This window comes from Rhinopithecus roxellana, chromosome 4, assembly GCF_007565055.1.
Source record: "Rhinopithecus roxellana isolate Shanxi Qingling chromosome 4, ASM756505v1, whole genome shotgun sequence".
Classification (NCBI taxonomy): Eukaryota; Metazoa; Chordata; class Mammalia; order Primates; family Cercopithecidae; genus Rhinopithecus; species Rhinopithecus roxellana.
Genome location: NC_044552.1, coordinates 78241191 through 78262328, shown reverse-complemented (window position 1 = coordinate 78262328; position 21138 = coordinate 78241191). Strand labels below are relative to the sequence as shown.

Sequence of the window (21138 nt, the reverse complement as noted above, 5' to 3'; positions counted from 1 at the left end):
AATGCAGTTAGGGACTCAAGTACCTCACCCGTAATTCGATTAGAACAATTCTCTTTCAGACTGCTTAGAGTGTTGCATAAAAGATTTTTCAGTTTAAATAACTAAAAAAAAAAAAATACTGAACAAATAATCATTCTTTATAAATGAAGTTGTTTTTGAGACAGTCTCAATTTTTTAATATTGATTGAGATAATACTCTCTTCAAGAAATTGCCAAGGTATTTTATGAAAACTAAGAAGTCAACAAAAATTTAACTAATAAGAAACTTGTGGCTTCTAAAGCACTTAGAACTGACTTCTCAAACACTTTCAGCCCCCTAACTTTGGACCTTTCATCCTTATAAATTTGAGAATTTGGCCAAAGTGTAAATAATCCAAACAGTTGTAATATTATTGGGAATGGCTTATGAAATCGTATTTTCTGTTTATATGATATGGCTTAGATCATATTTTCTAAAGGTCTGTCCTATGCTGAAAGTTTACAATTTTAAGTGTAAGAACTCTTTTTTTTTTTCTTGAGACGGAGTCTCACTCTGTTGCCCATGCTGGAGTGCAGTGGTACGATCTCGGCTCACTGCAACCTCCACCTCCTGGGTTCAAGTGATTCTCCTGCTTCAGCCTCCCGAGTAGCTAGGACTACGGGCACGCGCCACCACGACCAGCTAATTTTTGTATTTTTTGTAGAGATGGGGTTTCAACATGTTGGCCAGGATGGTCTCGATCTCTTGACCTTGTGATCCACCCACCTTAACCTCCCAAAGTGCTGGGATTACAGGTGTGAGCCACTGTGCCTGGCCAAGTCTAAGAACTCTTTTATATGGCTACTTTGATTTTGAATACTCTAACTGAAAGGAGTTGCTATACAGTAGCTACAAATCCACGTTCTAAATCTTAGCCCTTTCTGACTCTATTAGAGACCTCTAAAACTCCATTAACGTCTTACTAATTTACTGTATCTATACATCTCCAACTAAACCTGGCTTTTCCTAATAGAATAAAAGTTGTCTACGGACACAGAAAATACCTGAAAACCATTATACATCCCAACCTTTATTTGAAGAACTCAGTTGAGGGAATTGGGAACATAAGGATTGAATATAAAACCAATCTAATAATTTCAGGATTTGAAATACTGGCAGCAGTCATATAAAAGACTTAAAAACAAAGGTGTGTAAAGACGGTGGGGGAAAAAAATCAATATGTGCCTATATTTTACAGGACAGAAAGAATGAGTTCATTAGTTATATAGTTTACGAGTCACAACATCCTGTCCAGAGTATCCATAGAAGAAAAGTGGCTGGAAAACCCTTTCTATCGTAATTTTAGGTCAAAATTCATCTGAGAAAGACTCACAGAAACACTACATTATAAAACAGTGCTCAATACCAGGCATGGTGGCTCACGTCTGTAATCCCAGCACTTTGGGAGGCTGAGGCAGACAGATCACCTGAGGTTGGGAGTTCAAGACCAGTCCGGGCGACATGGCAAAACCCCATCTCTACTAAAACACAAAAATTAGCTGGGTGTGGTGGCGCATGCCTGTAATCCCAGCTACTTGAGAGGCAGAGGCGGGAGAATCGCTTGAAGCCAGGAGGTGGAGATTGCAGTGAGCCAAGATCACGCCACTGCACTCCAGCCTGGGAAACAGTGAGGCTATGCCTCAAAAAAAAAAAAAAACAGTGCTCAGAATTAGACAAGAAACAAAAGAAAACCCTGTAGAGCAATTAAATTAAATGAGGACAAGACAACTTTATGCTCACTGAAGAGTGAAACAAGCATGTCAGAGCTTAGTGCGCACCTATCAACTACTAAGTATTGAATACTCTGCAGCATGCTTTACAGAAGCCATCACATTTAATCTTCACAATAATCTCACCAGGCAGATATCAGCACCTCCATTTCACAAACAAACAAAGCTTCAGGAGTCAAGAATTTTGATTAATGTTGTATAGCTCTGGTGCTGGAATTTGAACCTGCCTATACAAACTAGGTTCTTTCCCCTGTATCTTAATACCATACTAAATTTAATTGCAAAATTCAAATACAAAGAAAAGAGTTTTTAGTAGTTGACCCTTGAATATATTATATCTAGTAATACTTCTCAACGAATAAAAACTATATATTCCGTTTAACCTTTATCTTAGAGCCCTATAATTTGTCCTGGGGGTTAACTTGTTCTATTTCCTATAATCCTTTCCCTTTCATTTATCAGAAATAACACATTGGGAATAACTTATATTTTTAATTTATACCTGTATCAAGATATCACAAGTAAAATTAAAAGTGTGCCTGCAGAAGAACCAAGTTCCATATTTACTATTCCTCTACAATGATGAATTTATATTTTGGTTTCACATTTCATCACAGACTTGCTTAATCATCTTTGTTCAAAAAGATCTAATATTTGCTAGATTAATACTAAAGGATGGGAATACAGCACTAGGAGAAAGTATTTCTTAAAAATCCTTCTGCCATATCCCTAAGCTCAGACCAACAATAGGGATATCCCAGTTCTGCACAACACTAACATATCTCTATTTTAACTATTATAAATGGGATTGTTTTTTATAAGAGATTTTTCATAGTGATGCATTCATTCAAAAACATCTACTACACATTTAAGTGCAAAACACTGTACTATACTTTGGACATAAAGTGGTAAACAAAATAAACACTATTCATGCTTTCATTGAGTTTTTAGGCATGTAGGGGAAACAGACTACAAACAAGTAAATAAACAACTACAAAACAGGAAGTGCTATGAAGGAAATGACTGTGATACTGCGATCGAAAATATGGTAAATGACCTGCTTAGACTGGTCAGGAACTGCCTTCCTAAAAAGTAACTTAAGCAGTAACATGAATAAGAAACAGTCAGCCCTGTAAAAAGCCTAGGGACGAACATTTCAGGCGAAACAAACACCATGTAGAAAAGCCTGCTGAAAGAGTTGATTGCATTTAAGGAACGCAAAGAGAATCACTGTGGTTCAAGTACAGTGAGCTAAACAGGAGTGAAATCATGGAGGTCTCACAGGCCAAGGTAGAACTTGAATTATATTTGAAATGCAACAACGAGGCACTGAAAAGTTTTACATACAGGGCTTAAACACAAAGTGACAAGAGTCGATTCTTTTTTTTTTTTAAAATCACTTTGCTGAGGAAAGAAGAGACTGGAGGGAAACAACATAGGAATCAGGGAGACCAGTGTAGAGATTACTGAAGTACTCTAAGCAAAAGGTAACAACATTAAGGTGGTTTTGGTTGAGTTAGAAGTTGAGATTCCAAACATATTCTGAAGGTAGAATTTACAGAACTTACTAATAAATTCCAAGTTCACAAAGAGAGAGAAATAAAAAATAACCTAATTATTTCTAATTTAAACAACTGAGAGGATAAGGTTTCTATTGATTAAGATGAGGAAAAACTGGAGGAAAGGTTTGAGGAGGAAAATCTGAAGCTATATTTTGACATGTTAATATCTGAGATTCTGCGGTACTTCTAAGTGATGATGTTAATCAGGGAGATGGACATTCAAATCTGGAGCTTCAAAAAAAGGTCTGATCTAAAGATAACCCTTCAAGATAGGATATGATTACAGGGAATCAGATGATGGTATTATTCATAAATTCAGGACACTATGGAAGGAACTAGTTTTCTAGCCAAGCAACCAAACCATAAATATAATGTTAAGAAAGTGGCTGGAATCAGAAAGATCTGCAAGTCTAGAAACCCAAAAGCCCCTGAATTCTAATACAGGGTTGTTAAACAGATGATCTGAATCGGTCTCATCAAAGGAACATGAGAGACCCCAAAAAAGAAGCTAAACAAGAAAAAATGCAGGTCTTTCAACCTAAAACCAACTTCCAATAAAATGATATAAAACAGAAAAAAAGAAGAAGAGAGGAGCTTTCTGGAGAGCTCTATATCAGGATATAAAGGCCGAAATAAATATTACAATTCATATAATTTAAATCAAAAAGAAGAATCACTATAGTGTTCTGTGAACTGATGCTAACTGCAAACTACATTTACGTAATACATAATAGATAGGTGTGTATATATTTTTATATATGTGTGTGGGTGTGACAGCATGTGTGTAATTGTACTATTAGCTCCTTAGGGACTAGAGTTTATTTATTACTGTTTTACACACCTACAACAATGCATGACACAGTGAGTGCTAACTAAACATTTGATGAATACATGAATGAGTAAGTGAATGAAATGCACACATCAAGAAAATGAACCAATACAGTAATATGAAAATAACTTAATGTATAACAATATCTAACAAGACTGACTCAAGATATTTTTTCGGTTATAGATACAGAGAAAGAAAAGACATAGCTCTGGATCAAGATATATTCCAACAGCTTATCCCACTGGAAATGACCTGGTTACAGAATACAGTAAACTATGTGAATTGCCAGGTTACCAACTTGTCTTTTGTTAATAAGTACTTAGTTTAAAATTGAAGTAATCAAGCAAATCAAAAGCTCCCACATATAACATAAAAGCAATGGCAATTAAATATAACAGAAAATACTTTTCCTCATGCAGTTAAGTAATAGAACCATAACACTTCATCTTAAAAGAGAGATTATACTTAATCTTAAAAAGAGCACAATATTTGTGGGAAAACAAGAAAGCTTTAGAAAATACACAGAAATACGTGTATCTAGAAATAGAGTATACACACATCTGGAAATATATTTCTTTATATACATATATACATATATATATACACATACACGAGTATATATAGCATCTGGAAATATAAAATATCATACCTGCAAGCAAAGTACAATGGAGTTGCTCCTGATACATTTGGCCTGTTAATATCAGCACCACTGTCTAGCAAGCATTGCACTGTCTGAGGGGGAAAAAAATAATTAAAAGTAAAGCCAGAGAAATGAAACAAAAGATACAATTACCACAATTTTAGTCCATATAAGGAAAGTTCTTCCCACAGCTTGAAGCTTTACATAGGAACTGACTGGCCATGTGACAATTCCTACGGCTGAGGCTGAGCAAATTCAACATTTTGTAAGCTCTAAGTTTCTCAGGCACAACACAATACATGTGGAATTCTCAATGTAACAGAAACTGTGCTAATCTGGAAGTCTTTAGAGCAGCATCAAAAAAGTATCAAAAGCAGTCAGTAGTCACATATGGCTACCAAGTACTTGAAATGTGGCTAGTACAGCTAAGGAACTAAAATTTTCATTATATTTAATTATAGCTCATTTGAACCTAAATAGCCACATGTGGCTGGTGAATTGGACCCTACTACTTTAGACATTTGAATTTAAATTGCTTTAAACACCAGAATTTTTCACCTCTAAAAAAATAAGCACCAGAGTAAAACTTTCCCAAAGTCAAGAGAATAATTATTAAAATACAAAATTTTTAAAAGCTAAGAAGCCCTTTTCCTATTAACAGTAGCATATACAGGCTCAATTTCACTGACTGCCATTAATATATACTTAGTCCCCTAAGTTCTACTCCTCCAATCATTTGACGCATACTAAAAGAGTACGCTAATATAAAATCTTAAAAATACATATCTGTTGATTAAGGACAGGATAGGGCCCAGTTGAAAACCTTTTACAAAAAACTTATATGGTTTTATTCCTAAAATTCTAATTTGAGTTTTTCCTGCAAAAAGGAAGAAAATGTAAAAACATAAAACATGAGGCAATAGGTGGCTTGAGGCCAGTAGTTTGAGACCAGTTTACTCTTATATAGTGAGACCCCATTTTCACAAAAACATTAAAAAATGAGCTAGTCATGGTAGCACATCATAGTAGTAGGCCTAGCTACTCAGGAGGCTGAGGCGGGAGGATCGTTTGAGCCCAGGAGCTCAAGGCTACTATGAACTATATTACACCACTGTACTCCAGCCTGGACAACAGAGCAAGACCCCTTAATAAAATAGTTTGAAATTAGACGTTTATTACTTCTGGATTGAACATATCTGTTCATCTTTTTTGCTGCTTTTAAACAAAGCACAATGTCAGTAAAATAATAAAACTAAACACCCAAAGGAAGAAGAACAAGAAAGAAAACAACAGCATACTGGATAAGTCAGTAAGTTTTGAAAAATATAGCAAGCAAATGGAGAAACAGTAACTCACTTAGCAGATCAAAGAAAGCTGAAGTCTAACTGCCCACAAATGGAGATTCCAACAATAAGCAACTAAATTCTTACTACAGAACACACACATTAAGAAGAAAAAAAAAAAGGAATAGAGGAAATTGGAAGTACCAGGTACCTTGGAATATAGTAATGCTTATGTAGAGCTAAAAATAGGAGGAATAGTTGAAAGTCAATAAAAGAAACAGACTCTCCCTTAGGACCTTTCTTCCCATCCCACCCAGTTAGTTACTATCCCTCTTTAAACTGTCTCAGAAGATGGGAAGTTTATTCTCTGCACAAAGTGAACAGAGAGCCTCTGGAATGGGAGACAAGAAACACAGGTGGAGCAAAGATGAGGAGCCATCGTGAAAACAACAAATTAAGTGAAAACCTCCAGCCTCCATGTTCCAACTAGGCTCCCAGAACTCCAGCAGGCAGGCTTAAAAACCTCAGATAGAAGGAATTAAAAGCTTCCTCTCAATACTGGCATCAGAAAAGAATCTTACAGATACTGGCATTAGAAAGTCCCCAGTGAAACAGCTCAGTTCAGCCAGACACGGTGGCTCATGCCTGTAATTCTAAGACTGGAAAACCAAGGTGGAAAGATCATTTGAGGCTAGGAGTTCAAGACCAGCCTGGGCAATTTAGAGAGATCCCATTTCCACAACAAAATTTTTAAATTAGCCAAGCATGGTACTGCATGCAAGACACTATCTGTAAAGCAAGACCCTATGTCTAAAAAGAAATAAAAATTAAAAATAAAGAAACAGCCCAATTCGGAACAATGCATCTATAGCAGTCGTCCCCAACCAAGGTTAAAATTTCCCTCTGGGAACATGAGGCAACTTTTTTATTTTTATGACCACGGAAGAGAAACTGCTATTGGCAGCTAGTGGGTAGAGGTCAGGGATGCAGCTAAACATCCTAAAATGCAGATGATAGCCCCCACAACACAGAATTATCAGATCCAAAATATCAATAGTGTTGAGACTGAGAAACGTTGGTATACAGTCAAACCAAGTAGTCAACAAACTCAACTCATGTACACAACGCTTCCAGTCAACATTTGAGTGCCTCACCGTTACACACGAATGAACAGACAATATTTAAAATACAACTGAAGCAGGCCTCTAACCTGAAAAACAAAAATTACAACTTACAACAAACCAAAAAATGGAACTCAGAATAACAAAGACAGTAAATGGAACCAAAGAAAACAATAAAAATTAGAAAAGTAACTGACAACCTCAAACAGAAAAGAAATTATACCATGGAATGAGAAAAGGAAGTTGGGTAGAAAATATTCAGGGAATGAGAAATCAAAAATACAATGCAATAAGTAAAAATTCAACAGAAGTTTAAAAAGAAAATGTTCAAGAATTCTACAAAGAATAAAAAGACAAAATAGAAAATAGGAAAGATGAGAAAATTTGTGAATCAATCAAGGGAGACATACTGCAGAAAATGAGAATAAAGAAAAGAAAGGGGGTGAGGGATCAAAGGGGAATAACCAAGAAATACAAAAAAGGTTCCCAGAACTGAAAGACATCAGGTACCAGGTTTAAAAGGCTCAACAAATGTCTGGTCTATCAAATTAAAAGACCTTCAACAAGGCATGTCAAAGTGAAATTTCATGATAACATCAGGGATAAAAGATTCCAGAGATAAACAGAAATCATGTGGGCATTAAACTTCTCAACAGCAACACAGAAATCTAAAATGTAAAAAGCCTTCAAAATTGTAAGATACATTACTCTATATGCAGAATTCTACAGCCAACTACACTATTATTCAAATAGATGCTTACAAATAAAAAAGTTTAACTATTTTATAAGATTTTTAAAATTACCTTCAATGTACCTTTTCTCAAGAAGCTATTGAAGTATATCCTCCTCCAAAGAAAGAGAATAAACCAAAATAGAAGACATGGAATCTAGAATATGGAGATCAAACATGGGAGAGACACTAAGATTATTTCTAGGTTTAGAGGGTGATATGGTTTGGATTTGTGTCCCTGCCAAAATCTCCCATTGAATTGGAGGAAGGGACCTGGTGAGAGGTGACTGGAGCATGGGGACAGATTTCATGAGATCTCATGGTTTAAAAGTGTGTGGCACATCCCCCCTCACACTCTTTCTCTCTCTCTCCTGCCACCATGTGAAGAAGGTGCTTGCCTCCCCCTTTGCCTTCCACCATGATTGTAAGTTTCCTGAGGTCTCACAGTCACGCTTTCTGTTAAGCCAGCAGAACTCTGAATCAATTAAATGTCTTTTCTTCACAAATTACTCAGTCTCTAGTAGTTCTTTATAGCAGTGTGAAAAACTGACTAATATAGAAAATTGGTACCAGGAGTGGGACATTCCTATAAAGACACTTGAAAATGTGGAATCGACTTTGGAACTGAGTAAGGGGCAGAGGCTGGAACAGTTTGGAGGGCTCTGAAGAAAACAGTAAGATGTGGGAAAGTTTGGAACTTCCTAGAGACTTGTTGAATGGTTTTGATCAAACTGCTGATAGTGATAGGGACAATGACGTCCAGGCTGAGGTGATCTCAGACAGAGATAAGGAACTTACTGGCAACTGGAGTAAAGGTCACTCTTGCTATGCTTTAGCAAAAAGAGAGTGGAAGCATTTTGCCCCCGCCCTAGAGATCTGTGAAACTTTAAACTTGAGACAGATGAATTAGGGTATCTGGTGGAAGAAATTTCCCCCTTTTTTTTTTGAGATGAAGTCTCGCTCTGTCTCCCAGGCTGGAGTGTAATGGCATGATCTCGGCTCACTGCAACCTCCCAGGTTCCAGCAATTCTCCCGCCTCCCAAGTAGCTGGGATTATGGATGTGTGCCACCACGCCCCACTAATTTTTTCTGTTTTTAGTAGAGATGGGGTCTCACCCTGTTGGACAGGCTGGTCTTGAAGACCTGACCTCAAGTCATCCACCCACCTTGGCCTCCTAAAGTGCTGGGATTACAGGTGTGACCCAGCATGCCCAGACTCTGGTGGAAGAAATTTCTAACCAGCAAAGCATTCAAGATGTGACCTAGCTTATTCTGAAAGCATTCACTTATACGCATTCACAAAGAGATGGTTTGAAATTGGAATATGTTTAAAAGGGAAACAGAGGGCCAGGCACTGTGGCTCACGCCTGTAATCCCAGCACTTTAGGAGACTGAGGCGGGCGGATCACCTGAAGTCAGGAGTTTGAGACCAGCTTGGCCAACATGGTGAAACCCCATCTCTACTCTAAATACAAAAATTAGCCAGGCGTGGTGGCAGGTTCCTGTAATCCCAGCTACTCAGGAGGCTGAGGCAGGAGAATTGCTTGAACCCAGGAGGCAGAGATTGCAGTGAGCCAAGATCACCGCATTGCACTCCAGCCTGGGCAACAAGAGCAAAACACAACTCAAAAAAAAAAAAAAAAAAAAAAGGACATAGAGCATAAAGGTTTGGAAAATGTGCAGCCTGACCACGCAGTAGAAAAGAAAAACCCATTTTCTGGGAAGAAATTCAAGCCAGGTGTAGAAGTGTACATAAGTAACAAGGAGTTGAAAGTTAATAACCAAGACAACAGGAAAAATATCTCCAGGGCATGTCAGACACCTTCACTGCAGCCCCACACATCAGAGGCCTGGAGGCCTAGGAAAGAAAAATGGCTTCACAGGCCAGACCCAGGGTCCCACTGCTCTGTGCAGCTTTGGGACTTAGTGCTCTGCATCCTAAATGCTCCAGTGCCAGCTCCAGCCATGGCAAAAAGGGGCCAAGGTACAGCTCAGGCCACTGCTTTAGAGGGTGCAAGCCCAAGCCTTAAAGCTTCCATGTGGTGTTGGGCCTGCAGGTGTGCACAGAAGGCAAGAGACGATGTTTTGGAACCTCTGCCTAGATTTCAGAGGATGTATGGAAATGCCGGGCTGTCCAGGCAGAAGTCTGCTACAGGAGTAGAGCCCTCATGGAGAACCTCTACTGGGGCAGTGCAGACAGGAAATGTGGAGTTAGAACCCCTCACACTGAGGCCCCACCGGAGGAGCACTGCCTAGTAGAGCTGTGAGAAGAGGCCCACCACCCTCCAGACCCAAGAATAGGAGACCCACTGACAGCTTGCACTGTGCACCTGAAAAAGCCACAGGTACTTAATGTCAGCCTGTGAAAGAAATCTAGGGGGCTGTACCCTGCTGAGTCACAGGGGCGGAGCTACCCAAGGCCTCAGGATCCCAACCCATGCATCAGTATGCCCCGGATATGAGACATGGAATCAAAGGAAATTATTTTGGAGCTTTAAGATTTAACAACAGCCCTGCTAGGTTTCAGACTTGCATGGGGCCTACAGGCTCTGTGTTTTGGCCAATTTCTCCCACTTGGAGCATTCACTCAATGCCTATACCCTCACTGTATCTTGGAAGTAACTGATTTGTTTTTGATTTTACAGGCTCATAGGCAGAAGGGACTTACCTGTCTCAGATGAGACTTTGAACTGTGGACTTCTGACTTAATGCTGAAATGAGTTAAGTCTGGAGGACTGTTGAGAAGGGAAATTGTATTTTCCAATGTGAGAAGAACATGAGATTTGGGAGGGGTTGGGGTGGAATGATATGGTTTGGATTTGTATCCCCGCTAAATCTCATGTCAAATTGGAAGAGGGGACTGGTGGGAGGTGACTGGATCATGGGGGCGGATTTCTCCCTTGCTGTTCTTGTGATAGTGAATGAGTTCTCACAAGATCTGTAGGTTTAAAAGTGTGTGGCACTCCCCCCTCATACTCTCTCTCTCTCCTGCTGCCATGTGAAGAAGCTGCCTGATTCCCCTTCATCTTCCACCATGATTGTAAGTTTCCTGAGGCCTTCCAGTCATGCTTCCTGTTAAGCCTGCAGAACTGTGAGTCAATTAAAACTCTTTTCTTCATCAATTACCCAGCCTCAGGTCTTCTTTATATCAGGTGAAAATGAATTAATATGGAGGAGAAAAAAATATGTTACTGACAAACTATCTAATGAATCTGTCTTTGTAGAAGAGAGTATGAAGAGATATTTTACAGGAGCATATAGATGAAGAAATGCTGATAGAAAACTGAGCAAAGCCAATTATTCAAGAAAAATAATCATCCTCAAAAAAGAACGTTATTACAGTATTATTGACTGAGCAGTAAATAATACTTTAACTATATATATAACCAATATTGTCCAATCAAAACTTATAAATCATTTACCATAACAAGAAATGATTAAATAATATCTAAAAGTCATAAACTAAGAAAGAGCCACGGAAGCTTATTATTTGGAAATACGTACTAAAGGAAAAGTTTAAAAAGTTGGAAATTGTTGCCTCTGGTGATCATGGCTTGACAAAGAGGAAGGGTGGTTCAAAGGACTAGCATCCTTATTAGAAGATTTTAATACTAATAAAATATTTTTAAGACATAGTATTCACATGTCTATTTAAATTTACTTCTATCTCAACATTAATTCTATAATCTATGTAATAAAAACACTGTCATATAAAACTACATTATTATCTACGTAATTCCCCTAAACTGAAAACAAGTAGTCAAGTATAGCTTACAAATATAAGAAAAACAAGTATTTCGGTCGCTATTTTGTAAGAGGACTATGTGGGTCTTCTAATCATGGCTTTCCTCTGATCACTGACCTAGAAGCGGTGTCTGTAAGGTCCCAAAATAGGAGTAAGATGGAGAGTAGCAACAGTGTTCCCTGCTGTTATAGAAATTATAGAAAATAAGCCTGCCAACCAAAAAAAAACCCCAGGACCAGAAGAATTCACAGCTGAATTCCACCAGATATACAAAGAAAAGCTGCTACCATTCCCATTCAAACTATTCCAAAAAATTGAGAAGGGACTACTCCCTAACTCATTCTATGAAGTCAGCATTATCCTGATACCAAAAACCTGGCAGAGATACAACAAAAAAAAGAAAATGTCAGACCAATATCCTTGATGAAATTGATGCAAAAATCCCTAACAAAAACACTGGCAAGAAATCCAGCAGCACATCAAAAAGCTTAAACACCATAATCAAGTAAGCTTCAACCCAAGGATGCAAGGTTGGTTCAACATACACAAATCAGTAAATGTGATTCAGCACATAAGCAGAAATAAAGACAAAAACCACGATATCTCAACAGATGCAGAAAAGGCTTTTGATAAAATTCAACATCCATTTGTGTGTGTTTTTTTAAAAAAAACTTTCAGTAAACTAGGTATTTAAGGAACATAGCTCAAAATAACATGAACCATCTATGACAAACTCACAGCCAGTGTCATAATTAATGGGCAAAAGCTGGAAGCATTACCTTGAAAACCAACATAAGACAAGGATGCCGTCTCTCATCACTCCTATTCAGTGTAGTATTGGAAGTTCTGGCCAGGGCAATCAGCAAGAGAAAAAAAACAAAAGGCCAAACAAATAGGAAGAAAAGAAGTCAAACTATCCCTGTTTGCAGATGACATAACAGTAGATTTAGAAAATCCCACAGTCTCAGCCCAAAAGCTTGTTAAGCCAATTAACAACCTCAACAAAGCCTCAGAATACAAAATCAATGTGGAAAAATCACTAGCATTCCTATACACCAAGAATCAAGCTGAGGGCAAGTCAGGAATGAACTCCCATTCACAACTGCCACAAAAAGAATAAAATAACTAGAATACAACTAACTAGGGAGGTGAAAGATCTCTACAAGGAGAACTACAAACCACTGATCAGAGATGACACAAACAAATGGAAAAACATCCCAGGCTCACGGACAGGAAGAATCATTATCAGTAAAATTGCTATACTGCCCAAAGCAATTTATATAGATTCAATGCTATTCCTATTAAACCACAATTGATGTACTTCACAGAACTAGAGAAAATTATTTTAAAATTCATATGAAACCAAAAAAGAGCCCAAATAGACAAGGCAATCCTAAGCAAAAAGAAAAGTTGGAGGCATCACACTACCCAACTTTAAACTATACTACAGGGATATAGTGAGCAAAACAGCATGGTACTGGTACAAAAACAGACACATAAACCAATGAAACAGAACAGAAAACCCACAAATAAGACCGCACCCTGACAACTATCTGATCTTCCACTAAACCTGACAAAAACAAGCAATGGGGAAAGGATTCCCTATTCAATAAATGGTGTTGGAATAACTGGTTAGCTATAGTTAAACAACTGAAACTGAACCCCTTCCTTACATCATAAACAAAAATTAACTCAAGATGGATTAAAGACTTAAACGTAAAACCAAGGCCAGGTACAGCGGCTCACGCCTATAATCCCAGCACTTCGGAAAGCAGAGGCAGGTAGATCATGAGGTCAAGAGTTCGAGACCAGCCTGATCAACATGGTGAAACCCCATCTCTACTAAAAGCACAAAAATTAGCCGGGCATGGTGGAACGCACCTGTAATCCCAGCTACTCAGGAGGCTGGGGCAGAAGAATCACTTGAACCCGGGAGGTGGAGGTTGCAGTGAGCCGAGATCGTGCCACTGCACTCCAGTCTGGGCAACAGAGCGAGACTGTCTCAAAAAAAAAAAAAAAAAAAAAAAAGCAACACTCAAAACCATAAAACCCTGGAAAACAATGTAGGCAATACCATGCACGGGCAACGATTTCCTGACAAAGATGCCAAAAGCAATTGGAACAAAAGCAAAAACTGAAAAGTTGGGATCTAATTAAACTAAAGAGTTTCTGCATAGCGAAAAAAACTATCATCAGAATAAACAGAAAACCTACAGAACAAGAGAATTTTTCTGTAAACTATGCATATGACAAAAGTCTAATATCCAGCATCTACAAGGAACTTAAATTTACAAAAAACAACAACCCCATTAAAAAGTGGGCAAAGGACATGAACAAACACTTCTCGAAAGAAGACATATATGTGGCCAAAAATCACATGAAAGAAAAGCTCAACATCATGGATTAGAGAAATGCAAATCAAAACCACAATGAGATACCATCTCACACCAGTAAGAATGGGTATTATTAAAAAGTCAAAAAACGGCTGGGCGTGGTGGCTCACGCCTGTAATCCCAGCACTTTGGGAGGCCGAGGCGGGTAGATCACGAGGTCAGGAGATCAAGACCATCCCAGCTAACACGGTGAAACCCCATCTCTACTAAAAAATACAAAAAAATTAGCTGGGCGTGGTGGCGGGCACCTGTAGTCCCAGCTAATTGGGAGGCTGAGGCAGGAGAATGGCGTGAACCCGGGAGGCGGAGCTTGCAGTGAGCTGAGATCACACCACTGCACTCCAGCCTGGGCGACAGAGCAAGACTCAGTCTCAAAAAAAAAAAAAAAAAAAAAAAAAAAGTCAAAAAACAACAGATGCTGGCAAGGTTGTAGAGAAAAAGGAAGGCTTATACACTGTTGGTGGGAGTAAATTACTTCAGCCATTGTAGAGGACAGTGTGGTGATTCCTCAAAGACCTAAGGACAGAAATACCATTTGACCCAGCAATCCCATTACTGGGTATAAACCCAAAAGAAATATAAATCATTCTTTTATAAAGACACATGCACACATTTGTTCACTGCTGCACTATTCACAATAGCAAAGACATGGAATCAACCTAAACGCCCACTGATGGTAGACTGGATCAAGAAAATGAGGTACACATATACCACAGAATACTATGCAGCCATAAAAAAAGAATGTGACAATGTCCTTTTCAGGAACATGAATGGAGCTGCAGGTCATTCTCTTTAGCAAACTAACACAGGAACAGAAAACCAAATACTTATGTTCTGTCTAATAAAGTGGGAGCTCAATGATGAGAACACATGGATACAGAGGGGAACAATATACATTGAGGCCTTTCAAAGGGATGGAGGGTGGGAGGAGGGAAAGGATGAGGCAAAATAACTAATGTATACAAGGCTTAATACCTACGTGATGAAATAATCTCTACAACAAAGCCCCATGACACAAGTTTGCCTATGTATCAAATCTGTATTTGTACCCCTGAACTTAAAAAAAAAAAAAAAGAAATTATAGAAAATAAGTCTTCAACTCTCATCTGGCTCAGAAGAGATGAAATCCAATACACTGAAAATATATATTAATACGCAATTAAAACCTAGCAATCCAGAAAGAAACTGTAATAAAGGAATTTTAACAAAATATACTATATATTTATATAAACTATAATGTTAAAAACTATGTAATGATATAATGTAAATAACACTAATATGTACCCAGACAGTGTGCTAATAAGCATTTATCATTTCATTTAATGCATCTTGTGAGAAAGGTGATATTCTCTTCACTTTTATAAGCACAAAACTGAGTGTCAAAGAGATCATGTAATCTGTACCCCAACACACAAACAATGAAGCAGGGATTCAAACCCAAGTCCATGTTTATAATCACTATTCTACTGACCAAAACATAGGCATTATAATTCTTCTGAATTCAGATTACTAAATAGTATTATGCCTAATCTGACATATCTTCATAAACTACATTAATCACAGATAATCTAGTAACTCCCTACTAAATAACTATTACAGAATAAAGCTTAAGTACCTAGACAGCTACTTGTGTATGGTTTTAAAGTAATGCTATTTTTATGCCTGTAATCACAAGGCTTTGGGAGGCCAAAGTGGGAGGACTGCTCGAGGCCAGGACTTCAAGACCAATCTGGGCAACATAGTGAGACCACCATCTCTAAAAAAGAAAGTTATAAATTTTTTAAAAAATTATCCAGGCGTGGGCTGGGCGTGGTGGCTCAAGCCTGTAATCCCAGCACTTTGGGAGGCCGACGCGGGCAGATCACAAGGTCAGGAGATCAATACCATCCTGGCTAACATGGTGAAACCCCGTCTCTACTAAAAAAAAATACAAAATTTATCCAGGTGTGGTGGCAGGTGCCTCTAGTCCCAGCTACTCATGAGGCTGAGGCAGGAGAATGGCGTGAACACAGGAGGCAGAGCTTGAAGTGAGCCGAGATCGCACCACTGCACTCCAGCCTGTCTCAAAAAAAAAAAAAAAAAAAAAAAAAAAATTAGCCAGGCATGGTGGTGTGTGCTTGCAGCCCTAGCTACTTGGGAGGCTGAGGCAGAAGAAACACTTGAGCCCAGGAGTTCAAGATTACAGTGAGCTATGATCACACCACTACACTCCATCCGGTTCAACAGAGTGAAACCCTATCTCTAAATAAATAAAAAATAAAAAAAGTAGGCCAAGCGTGGTGGCTCACACCTGTAATCCTAGCACTTTGGGAAGCTGAGGCAGTCGGATCACTTGAGGTCGGAAGTTCAAGACCAGCCTGGCCAACACGGTGAAACCTTGTCTCTACTAAAAACACAAAAATTAGCCTGGCGTGGTGGTGCCTATCTGTAATCCCAGCTACTCAGGAGGCTGAGGCAGAAGAATTGCTTGAACCCAGGAGGCGGAGGTTGCAATGAGCAGAGATCGCACCACTGCACTCCAGCCTGTACTCTGTCTCCAAAAAAAAAAAAAAAGTAATGGTATTTTTAACCATATATTTTTTATAGTGCTTCTGTATTTCTATTTATACTGTAGAGCTTACAATATAAAAACAATTTAGCCATTAGACTAACATATTCCTCTACTGTTCTCAACTAACTGGTGAGATAAATTTGAAGCAAATCTTAGAAAAAAAGCGTGATTTACAATATAAACCGTCATAGCCTTGCACGTGGTTGGTGAAAAAGTAATTGTGGTTCTTGCCATTACTTTTAATATATCCTACAAAGACATCAATTTTTTTTAAGAGAGAAAAACACTTGATTAAAAAATTGGAGGCCGGGCGCGATGGTTCACACCTACAATCCTAGCACTTTGGGAGGCCGGGTGGATCACCTGAGGTCAGGAGTTCAAGACCAGCCTGGCCAACATGGTGAAACACCGTCTCTATCAAAAATACAAAAATTAGCTGGGCATGGTGGCGGGTGCCTGTGATCCCAGCTACTTCAGAGGCTGACGCAGGAGAATCGCTTGAACCCGGGAGGCAGAGGTTGCAGTGAGCCAAGATCATGCCATTGCTCCAGCCTAGGCAACAGAGAGAGACTCTGTCTCAAAAAAAAAAATAAAACAAATTGGAAGTTACTTGTTCCAGCATTTTATTTTCCATTCATAAATCTACTTTTCTATTTTTTAAAAAAAGTCCAATTAAGATCCTCAAAACATGCAACTATTAAAAGAAACATATTTTTAGTAAAGTTTTCAATAGCTACACTTGTAGATAAAATGTTCCTCCAATCCCCCAATAAAAAGTAAAAATCAAAAAACAGAAAAACCTACTTCCCTTAGAATAAGAATAAAAATGTATAAAGGAATTTGAAAGAATAAAAAATAGCCTTGCAGCACTGAAATGAATGCAAAGTCATCTATCTTTGTGACTTAACAAAAAAAAGATGTTTGCTTGCTGTTTTCTTTTTGAAAAAGCTCTAAACAGGAAGGGAAAGGAAAATGCAAAATTCAGTCAATTATTGATTAAATGACATAATAAGAAAAGCTGCTAGAAAGTCACAGACAACCTGAATCACAGTTTTAAAAAACTCTCCAGTCATTTCTCTGAGGACAGGAAGTAAAGATAATTCAAGTACAGAAGGAACTTAAAATGTACTCACCTCAACAATTAGCAGACTGCACAGTGATGAGTGGTAAGGAGAATAAGGAAGGTCTAATTAGTGTTAGGCGAGGGGACAGAGGCTGTTAACACTTATCTAACCCATCCTATTACTATTCTGGCTGTTTCTACTAAGCCTTGTTCGGAGGGTGAGCCCTCCTGAGTCTCTTACTACTCCTTAATTGGACGTACACTAGTGTGCAAAATGGATTCTCATTCTCAAATAATCCAGAGTAACAATATTTCAGTGGTAAAGCAAAAGGTCTAGCCACAATAACAAATTATTTTCTTGTTGACAACACACACATATGATATTGAGATATCATGAATGACAAATAGGTATATAGAACTGTAATGAGGTATTTATTGCCTGGTCTTAACAACTAGAATTTAACAAGGGAGTTTCAAGACTCCACATACACTCTTCCAAAGTGCTACAAGATAATCAATGTTTTCAACTATGTGAAAACTGTTCACGTGTGCCCAAAGGTTAAAACTTAGGTAGAAGAAAATGTCCTCTGAGCATTTATTAAGTTAAAACAAATACATAAATGTTCTTGAAGAAACAACACTACCTGAGAGTTTTAAATTGTATCAAAGCATAAGGCACAACATAATTCAAGAGAATAAATTCTAGAATAAACTTTTAAAATCCCTAAGGATTCTCAAAAGGAGATATTTTCAGCAATAGATACAAACGGATACAACCTCTTGTGAGAATCAGCACTATCAATATATACTCCACTTAAAGATATAAAAGGAAAAAAGTGACAAACATTTAGAAATGCAAAGAAAATGGCAGAATATATTGATCAAAATGATACTGCATTTGAGTGGTTTTGAGGCAGGAGAATAGGGTCTGGAGGCAGGGAACCTAAGGCCATTTCACCCTAACTTCCCAGAAATATATTGAAAGGAAAACCCTAACTTTCCACACCTAAGTAACAAAAGGACCAGAGACTACTCCCTTTTTCAAACCCCCACCTCTTTTGCCAGGCAGATGGGAAATTGAAAGTACCACTGATAGGTTGCAAAAAGCAACCAGTCAGATGTTTGCATAGGAGTGTAACTCTGTAACTTCACTTCAGCCTCTGATTGGTTGCACATAGCAACCAACCTCTGATTGGCTGCACATAGCAACCAGTCAGACTAACTGAAGGTAGCTATGTGCAACCAATCCGACTGAGGGCCAAGTCTTCAATTGCACAGAAGTGCAACTTCCTAACTTCACTTTAACCTCTGATAGGTTGCTTACCACAACCAATCAGATGTTTGCATAGGGGTGTGACCTTTGTAACTTCAGCCTCTGATTGATTGCAGGCCACCATTTCATTTACATGAGGTCACCATTATTTTCCATTCATAAATCTACTTTTCTATTTTTTAAAAAAAGTCCAATTAAGATCCTCAAAACATGCAACTATTAAAAGGAACATATTTTTAGTAAAGTTTTCAATAGCTACACTTGTAGATAAAATGTTCCTCCAATCCGCCAAGTGGCCAATGGGAAACGTATATAGGGTATTTAGACCCTATATACCCTGGATACAGAAGATTCTGTATCCAGACCCTTGAGCAGCTGCTCGGGCCAATTCCCACCCTGTGGAGTGTACTTGTTTTCAATAAATACCTGCTTTTGATGCTTCATTCTTTGTTTGTGCACTTTGTCCAATTCTTTGTTCAAAATGCCAAGAACCTGGACACTGTCCACCAGTTTCTTCCATCTTTCAACAAAAATCTATACCCATTATGTACTACGCCCTCCTCTAGATAGTGTGTTACACACTACTCTAAATCAGGGGTCCCCAATCCCCGGGCTGTTAGGAACCAGGCCACACAGCAGGAGGTGAGTGGCAGGCACGTGAACATCACTGTCTGAGCTCTGCCTCCTGTCTGATCAGCAGCAACATTTGATTCTCATAGGAGCATGAACTCTTTTGTGAGCTGCCCATGAAAGATTCAGGCGTAAGTTCCATCTGAAGTAGAACAGTTTCATCCGGAAACCATCCCCCCGACTTCTAACTGTGGAAGACTTGTCTTCCACAAAACTGGTCCCTAGTGCCAAAAAAGTTAGGGACCACTGCTCTAAATTAGGTGCTATGCCCTACTCTAGATACTCGAGTTCAAACAATGAACAAAACAGACAAAAAAACCTGCCTTCATGAAGTATATAGTGGAAAGGGAAGATAAAGTGACAAGATGTAAATAAACAAAATTTGTAATGTACTAGATGGTGATCAGTGCTATCCAGAAAAATAAATCAGGATTTTCTATGATTTGGATTCAATTCATTTTAGCAAATTTCTTGCCCCTAAAATCCCACAAATACTTTTGTGAAAACTGCACTGATCTATAAGCCATGAAGTCCAAAAAACCTAACAATTGTGATTTACAATGATGGTCACAGCTTCTATTTTTAAAATTATATGGCTTCTCATTTACTTGCTAAAATTAAGTGCAGTAGCTTACAATTTACTAAATGTAAACATGTAAAAGCATGCCAACATAAATATGTGACTGATAGCTGATTACCAATGTATTTTTCAAGTTAATATACATAATTTTAAGAGCTACACTACATTAATATACATAATTTTAAGAACTATATGCCTAAAATTGGATCGACAAAACACTTTTAAAAAAATTTAGAATTGCAAATTCCCGGCCCAATTCTGCCCCTTCTCTACCCACCAAAAAAACTATTCTAGTCATTGATTATCCAGAATGGGATTCCCTCCTCCTTACAGAATAAGAAACTATTGTGGAGGAACCGAAAAAGAAAAGCATAGGGGATTTTCATACGGCCTTCAAGAGAGCCTTAAGAAAAAATGACGTATTTCAACAGACTTCATAACCTTTCAAGTGATAAAACAATCTCCTGAGTAAAACGAACGTACAAACCTAATGTGTAGGTCAATCTCAAGTCATTTAATTGAAGGCAGTGACTAACCAAGACCACCTGTGCCCAATACACTGATAAATTACAAAGCAAGAAATCCAGGGCAGCCCTACTTTATCAATGTCAACTCTCAAAACACTGATCAAAGTAAAAAGGAATAGATATTCAATAATAAAACTCTAAGTAAAAATCAAAGTTGTGGTATTATCACTAGCTAAAAGGAGACCAAACAACAAAGTGTCCTTACTTAATTTTTTAATTAAAAATAATTCTGATGACATGAGTTATGGCAATGCACAAATAACTTATACACTAAGTAAAACTCCCAACTCACTAATCAGTGACTGGTTTACACACATCTTTTCTAGAAATCTGTCCACCTTCACCTATTAAGAACTTTGAACTCTTACAAAGTATCCAGTAAAAATCATTATCATCCAGTTGTGTTATAAAAGTAACAGTGGTAAGAGAACTTTCTACTATTTGCTTCAACTTCTTAGAAAT

At 38.1% G+C, this 21138-nt stretch overlaps 1 protein-coding gene across 11 annotated transcripts in view; it reads right to left on the bottom strand.

Annotated features, from left to right (window-relative positions):
* HACE1 (HECT domain and ankyrin repeat containing E3 ubiquitin protein ligase 1) overlaps positions 1–21138 on the bottom strand; it is a 126228-nt gene that overhangs the window by 70489 nt on the left and 34601 nt on the right. For 10 of the 11 annotated variants that reach the window (XM_030929126.1, XM_010352515.2, XM_030929133.1 and 7 more), the window contains one exon: positions 4790–4872. The exons of the other annotated variant lie outside the window; for it this stretch is intronic. In XM_030929126.1, the coding sequence (XP_030784986.1) occupies positions 4790–4872 (83 nt within the window). The remainder of the gene's footprint in view (positions 1–4789; positions 4873–21138) is intronic. 11 annotated transcript variants of the gene reach the window in all.